Below are 7,474 nucleotides of genomic sequence, written 5' to 3'. Positions count from 1 at the left end.
ACACCAGTGAGATGCCACTTCAAAAACCTGAGGGAAGGGATTTGTACAGCTGCATTTTTAAAGGCACCAGCACATACTGCTGGGAGCATTTCAGAACAGTGTGGCACTGAACAAAACATCATGAAAATAATGATTTTTCCAGCTTTTACTTGCAGTTGCAAGTCAATACAATTAACACACCTGCATTTGTAAATGCATAATAAAAATGTCATTCTTCACAAAAGAATTTAAGGTATTTTATCTATAATAGCAATCTTTATTTCAAAATGGCATTTATTACAAAAATGTAAAAATCCAGCTAAACCAGAAACATTGAGATTATTTTTCTGGACTATCAAGTCCATGGATCCTTGTCCCCATATCCTTTTCCTCGCAATATTTTCCCCACTTCCAGTCTGATTAAACAGGTGCAAATGCACCTAAATGGCCTGGAATAGATAAATATATTGAGAAAGGCAAAAGCTGTAAAGCTAAATGCATGCAACAAGTTCTATCAAGAAGAAACCCTCAAAAATAAACATAAGTGTACGGTAGAGATAATCTGCAGATATCCAGGGATTTGCTCAGTCATCCTTGTCTTTTGCCCCGTGTTTCAGGATGCGCGTGAACTCAATGTAGTTGAAATTCCCCTTTTTGTCGATGGGTGCCTCCCTGTACAGCTCATCCACCTCTTCATCTGTGAACCTGTCTCCCATTGTCGTCAGCAGCTCTCGCAGGTAGTCTTCCTGGATGAACCCTAGGACACAATGGAAGAGGACATAAGAAAAAGGAGTTTTTACATTTATCTGTTAATAGATGGATGATAATTTCTTTCTTTGAATTCTTTGTTTCAATTTAAGAGACCTACAGTCTTTGTTGCCAAATGGAAATAAAGCCATTAAAGCCTATTACTATAATTGGCAAATAATTACAAGCGTTTGATCAAGTCAAGCCTCTTAGTTAATTAACATGGTTAAGTATTTCAAGTAAAGGCCCTTTTATGATTTGCCTGTGTTCAAAGAATATACAAATTTGGACTTTCTTCCTAACAGCAGGGTTATACTCCTGGTATACGAGAGCTTTCTAAAAACTATGTTTTACACAAAGGGGATCTGTTTGTCTGGAACACTCCTAATGAAAACCACTAAAAAAAATTAAGGAACTTGACTACCAATATTCAACAAGTGCATGAAACACAAAGAAGTTTGAAATATTTTAAAGATTTTAAAATTGATCTTAAATGAGTGACAAAACTCAGATTTACTAGATTGGTTGCACAGAATAAATTTTAGGCATTGGTTATTAAACAAGCAGCCTTGTGTAACTTTTGTTTCATTCTATCAGTACTCTTATAAGAGTAACACAAGATTTTTCTTGTATTTTCTTCTCCTTCAAGTTCATCTTAACAGAGGGAAGGTGGATACAAGTTGCTAACAGAAAACAATTTCTTAATAAAAGCACAACAGCTTTGAAGACAAGGATTTCCTCTACAAAAGTTGCCCCCAAGCTAAATTTTATGTTAGAAACGTTTAAGACCCTGAATCCCAATTAACATCTTTTTTACCTTTCTCCTGTCTTGAACAACAGAACCAAAGTGCCAGAAATTTGCCATTTTAAGTTTTATTATGTTTGAAAAGGTAATCTCAGCAGCTGAAGATACATGGCATGGTTTTGATGGAGGCCTCATCCCTGAAGACATTCAAGGTCAGGCTTGACAGGGCTCTGAGCAACCTGATCTAGTAACATTGTCCCTGTTTACTGCAGGGTGGTTGGACTAGATGACCTTTAAAGGTCCCTTCCAACTCAATACATTCTATGATTCTATGATTTTTAGTTTGCAGAAGTCAAGAATTTTCAGAGTTAAAAAATTCATCACCACTTCTATGAATATAAGTATTTATCATTACAAAAGTAAGTAGGAATAATACACATACGCTGTTATTTCACCCACGTACCTGTTGCTTCTTCATCAAAACAAGCAAAAGCATTCCTGATTACGTCTTCCGGATCGGTGCCATTTAACTTCTCGCCAAACATTGTAAGGAACATTGTGAAGTTTATGGGGCCCGGAGCCTCATTCATCATGGCATCGAGGTATTCATCCGTTGGATTCTTTCCTACAAATAAAGGGATTCATATTTCTTTTAGTTCGTAATGTAATACAGTGTAATACAAACGGAGACATCTCTCAGAAGAAATCCCAAACTCACTGTTTTAATTATAACAGCACAATTTTTTTTGGCAACCATAATCAGAAGTGACATTACCAAGGGAGGCGAGCATATCGTGCAAGTCCTCTTTGTCAATGAAGCCATCCCTGTTCTGGTCGATCATGTTGAAGGCCTCCTTGAACTCCTGAATCTGTGACTGATCAAACATTGCAAAGACATTGGAAGTGGCACGCTGAGGGCGTTTCTTGGTGGTCTTCGTCTTTGCCCTTTTGCTAGACATGTTGGCTGTTGGTTCTAGGGAAACAGAAACATATCCAAGATTTAGCCTTATATCAGACTACAAGTCCTTGGGGGAGAGATGGATAAAGGAGTATCAAATTCCATGTTATAAGCAAATACATAAAGTACACATTTATTTTAATATGTCCTGTTCTATTTTCTTGAATTTGGACTTCATTCACTCTTAAGCATAATGTCTTTCAGGATTCTGGAACTGGCACTGCAGGTGAACAGCAGGCTACATTAAAAAACAAATCAAATCATAGTTCTTGAAATGAAATTCACGCAGTGCTTGTATTGCTAATTCAATACGCTATCTGCTTCTTCCACAAGTTAAGATGACTACCTACTGAGCAGTTTGGGAGGCACTGTTGACCTACCAGGTAGAAGGATATGGACTGCTAACCTAGCATAGTATATACTGGTTGAGTTAATCAAGCGGTATGCTAGACTAACATTTGGTCGTGGGGGGAAGTGGTGGGAGTGGGTAGGAGGGAAGTATTTCAGACTCTGAACACTAACTTGTTAAAATAGCTGCTGTTAAAAGAGCAGTAGGTCTCAGGACACAATGATGTTGACAAGTTCCTAATGTTGTGAGAATCACTGGATGGTGTTGGGGCTGGGGGAGAGATCTGCACTGAAGTGCTTTCATCAAAGTCACCTCGAGGATTGTGCGTGTTAGAAAAAGGACACTGATGTGGTTCAGAAGCACTACATTGCTCTTCTCTTACACACTGGAACTATTACACAATACATACAGAAATGCAAGCGAACTCTTTTTTAAGTATGCTTGAATTAATGACAGTAATTCTAAAATCTGAATATTGTTTCTTTTAAATTAACAACCTTTTAAAACATTTATATATTCTCATAGAACCTTTGTATAGTTCTATGTATCACAAATATACTAATTTCATTCCCTTGAGCTGTCAAATAAATCTGGTAGTTTACATGTTTTAATACTAATATAATCAGGGTAGAAGTGAGGCTTTCAAGTTAACTGCTTCTTTTTCATTTGGAAAATACTGTTAGCATTCAACTATGGCTGACAGTACAAACACAAAAAGCTGAGTCATTCACCAAAATGCAAACACAAAGACATTGTGTTTGCACAATTCCTATGGGATCAAAGTAAGGTGGACTCTTAGCAAGCCATGCTGCTATAATCCTTTATTATGCCCAAACCAAATGTTATACAAACCAGACTCCTCCTATTCCCAATTTTGAATTTTACAGGAAGCACCTGCAGCAAGTATCCTAAAAGATGACAAATCTAAGCTTCAACTGTAGTCGTAAGAATGCCAACATTTTGAAATTTACACTAAGTATTAATTTCATATCTTTAAAAAAAAATTACCTGGTCAGAAATGCAATTCTAACCAGAGTCACAGCTCAGTTCTAACCATTTCCCAGATAGTTTACTCAAAGTTACTGTGTTTTCTGTTAGACTCCCAAAAAGCTAGACTGAAGTCACTAACTTGGATTCATCCTTAAAAAAAAAGGGAGTAAAACTAGGCAAAATAACTTCTTTACATGATCAATCTGATATTCAGGCAAAACCCAGTTAGTTTTGTTGGTTTTAATTAAAGGAAATATATTTTACCTTGCTTTGTGTCAGATGCATGACATGCTGTACCAAGCATCTGGATCATAAAAGGATATTCCATGGTTAGGAGCTTCTCAGTCTGTCTACAAAGAGCGTTACTGATTTCCCTGGCTAACTCCACACTTTTAAATCCTACATGCATACACAACGTTCTTCTGACGTATAAAAAACAGCATTATGTCCAGAACTAAAAATAGCCTACGAAATGCAACTGCACATCATTCAGCAACACTGAAGTTCTCTTCATTGCAGTCACTAACCACAAGCTATCTGAGATGTTTGGCCTCCAACCACACTCCAACAAATAAATACAAACTCCTGACATCTAGATAGTTATGAAGACAGCTGACAATAAAGGTGGTTTGCTTTCAAGCTGCAGTCAAGGGTTATACATAACTTCAGCCTTTTTCTTACCTGTGAAAACACACATACAAGTTACTGGCAAACTCTGAATTATTGATTAAAAGTTCCACTATCCAGTATAGAGTCAAACAGTCTCTGTTAATAACTGTTCTCTGAAATAAAAGCAGACTACTGCTGACTGTAACTACACATGGTGCGAAGAGAGCCCATTTATTTCTAATTCTGACCACAAGATGGCCATGTCAGAATATCATAATAGAGAAGGTGAAAAATTTCCCAGTGCTTGCATTACTGTTTTCTAAGTTTCTCTCAAGCAGGCCTGGGAGGCAGCCATACAGAAGGCACAACTCTCTCACTAGAAGAGACCTCTCAGCCTCCATACAGAGAGACATTAGGTCTCACAAGGCTGTAGTGTCTATTGGCCCAAATTTGGTGCAGCTATGCCTGAAACAGTAAAAAACTGGCTGGATGGCTGGGCCCAAAGAGTGGAGGTGAATCGAGCTACATCCACTTGGTGGCTGGTCACAAGTGGTGTTTGCCAGGACTCAGTACTGGGGTCACTTCTGTTTAATATTTTTATCAATGACATGGATGAGGGGATCGAGTGCACCCTCAGTAAGTTTGCAGATTACATCAAGTTGGGTGGAAGTGTTGTTATGCTTGAGTGTAGAAAGGCTCTACAGAGGGATATGGACAGGCTGGATCGATGGGCTGAGGCCAACTCTATGAGGTTCAACAAGGCCAAGTGCTGGGTCCTGCACTTAGGTCACAACAAACCCATGCAACACTACAAGTTTGGTATGGGTGGCTGGAGAGCTGCTTAGCAGAAAAGGACCTTGGGGGTGTTGGCTAACAGCTGGCTAAACATAAGCCAGCAATGTGCCCAGGTGGCCAAGAAGGCCAACGACATCCTGGCTTGTATCCAAAATAGTGTGGCCAGCAGCAGTAGGGAAGTGATCGTGCCCCTGTACTTGGCACTGACAAGGCTGTACCTCAAATATTGTAGCAAAGGGCCCAAGAATGAACACAAGACAGACATTGAGGCACTGGAGCAAGTCCAAAGAACGGCAACTAAGCTGGTGAGGGGTTGAGAGAAGCTTATGAAGAGCAGCTGAGAGATCTGGGGTTGTTTAGTGTGAAGAAAAGCAGGCTGAGGGCAGATCTTATCACCCTCTACAACTACCTGAAAGGAGGTTGTAGCAAGATGGGTGTTGGTCTCTTCTCCCAAGTAAGAAGTGATAGGACAAGGGTAAATGGCTTCAAGTTGTGCCAGGGGAGGTTTAGATTTGACATCAGGAAAAATTTTGTCACCAAAAGGGTTGTCAAGCATTAGAACAGGCTGTCCAGTTAAGTAATTGAGTCACCACCACCCCCGAAGGTATCTGAAAGATGGGTAGATGTGGTGCTTAGAGACATGGTTTAGTAGTGGAGTTGGCAGTGTTACGTTTACAGTTGGACTCTATGATCTCAAGGGTCTTTTCCAACCTAAAGGATCCTAAGAAATACTGCACTCTGCTGTGCGAAACCCTATTATAAAGGGGGTTATAAATTGAAAGGTGTTCCAAAAAACAAGGACATCGATCCAGTTAGCCAAATAGATCAATTTAAGATTAAAAAGTTCTAAGTGTTTATTCTCAGTGCTCTCTCTCTCTCTGTTCAACACTGAATGATGTAGCAATTAAGAACTAACCTCATTTGAATGAGGCACCAGGCCCACTAATTTTAGAGAAAATAGGATTTCAACTGATAAATCCACCAGGACTTTTATTTTAAAAACAAATAAAATCATGCTTTTAGAATTGAAATAGGGCAAGTATAAGCTGAAAGTACAAGAATTTCAGCAGACAAAAAGTAGAAATACCTCACGTTAGCTAGTACAAGCCATGACAGGCAGGTTTAGTCTGTTGTTTAATACCGTGAGGCACTGAATGGTCTGAGCCTTGTTTTGGAAACTGTCCAGGAAACTGCTAAAGTAAGATCTTGCCTGTAAGACCATAAGACATTTCCAAAAACATAATTATTTCTGAATATTTTCACATATTAAAAAACAAAACAAAACCAAATAAATTGTACCTACTGGACCAGAGAGGTAGTAATCACACTGTGCCACTCTGCTGCTTGTGCACGTGCATTCACTTGCTGAGTTGAGCAATAGCAATGGATATCAAACTACAAATGCACAGAAAGTCATTTTACTTACACAAAGTCAGCTCCTTACCTTTAGGAAAAAGATAAACCCTAGGAGCACACAAAACCAAGCAACTAAAGAGCTTAAGCGAGACAGTAAGTTTTGAAACTTTACAACCCACTACGGATGGTGCAAGGTGGATCTGTTTAGAGGCAGACACCAAAAGTTATGCTTCAGAGAACAGCCTTGTGTTTCAGCAGTGGTTTTGTAATAACTGTGAATGTCTATCACTCAAAATTAAAACAAACCAATGAAAACAACCATAACACAAAAAACCCCACAACCAAGAAAGTCTCTACATAAAATCTAGTACTGAATATTTTATTTTAACACTGCCAATTATTTGGAACTTTAAGACACAAGGGTCACCTTCTCTTAAATCATCAGATTCAAAAGTCAATATCAAAACTAAATCCTGAGTTCTGTCCATGTAAATCAGTTACAGCACCAGGTACCACTGCTCGTCCATCACAGTCTGGATAGCAGCAGGAAGAGATGGTAAGACCAAGGCATTCCAGGTCTACGGCAAAGCTCAATAAAGAGCACATTATACTAAAAAAAAAAAAAAATCCTATGCAATCTCATCTAGTCTTGAAAACCACCTTAATATGCCCCTCATTAGTAAGTTTTCCTAAACCCTTGTGCAGGGGTCAAATCTTCCTCAAAACTGAGTTTCTATGACTCAGCAAAGCCTTTGTCTGAAAGTTGGAAAGTGCAGACCACTGCGAACAGCTAACAGAACAGCTTCGCTGCGGCCATAATTATTTCAAAACGCAGGCAGGGACAGACCCACGACCTCTCGCGCTACCTCAACCTCTCCCAACCGCAGGAGGTTTCAGACTTGCCCTTCCCCTGCTCCAACAGCGGCGAGGAAGCGGCTGCAGAGAC

The 7,474-nt window shown here is 39.2% G+C and overlaps 1 protein-coding gene across 2 annotated transcripts; it reads right to left on the bottom strand.

Moving 5' to 3' along the window:
* Positions 1-235: 235 nt before the first annotated feature.
* On the bottom strand, positions 236-4,096 carry LOC104548358 (myosin regulatory light chain 2, smooth muscle minor isoform-like). Of its 2 annotated transcripts, XM_010194355.1 has the most exons (4): positions 4,033-4,096; positions 2,247-2,444; positions 1,935-2,096; positions 236-736 (listed from the first exon to the last, which is right to left on the bottom strand). In XM_010194355.1, the coding sequence occupies exons 1-4, from the start codon at positions 4,094-4,096 to the stop codon at positions 564-566; spliced, it is 597 nt and encodes a 198-aa protein (XP_010192657.1). In that variant the 3' UTR covers positions 236-563. The 2 variants fall into 2 exon arrangements, with proteins under 2 accessions (XP_010192657.1, XP_010192658.1); XM_010194356.1 differs by lacking the exons at positions 1,935-2,096; positions 4,033-4,096 and having other exon boundaries at positions 242-736; positions 2,247-2,430.
* Positions 4,097-7,474: the final 3,378 nt, after the last annotated feature.

The sequence above is a fragment of the Mesitornis unicolor genome, unplaced genomic scaffold (genome assembly GCF_000695765.1).
Source record: "Mesitornis unicolor isolate BGI_N332 unplaced genomic scaffold, ASM69576v1 scaffold13811, whole genome shotgun sequence".
Taxonomy (NCBI): domain Eukaryota; kingdom Metazoa; phylum Chordata; class Aves; order Mesitornithiformes; family Mesitornithidae; genus Mesitornis; species Mesitornis unicolor.
This window is presented reverse-complemented; position numbering and strand designations above follow the sequence as displayed.

Excerpts from the sequence above, each read along its gene's own strand:
- LOC104548358 (XM_010194355.1), bottom strand. The coding sequence starts at position 4,096 with ATGGAATATCCTTTTATGATCCAGATGCTTGGTACAGCATGTCATGCA. Across the intron at positions 2,445-4,032 it reads TGCATCTGACACAAAGCAAG|AACCAACAGCCAACATGTCT; the intron begins GTAAAATATATT and ends CTGTTTCCCTAG. Across the intron at positions 737-1,934 it reads TTTTGATGAAGAAGCAACAG|GGTTCATCCAGGAAGACTAC; the intron begins GTACGTGGGTGA and ends ATTGTGTCCTAG.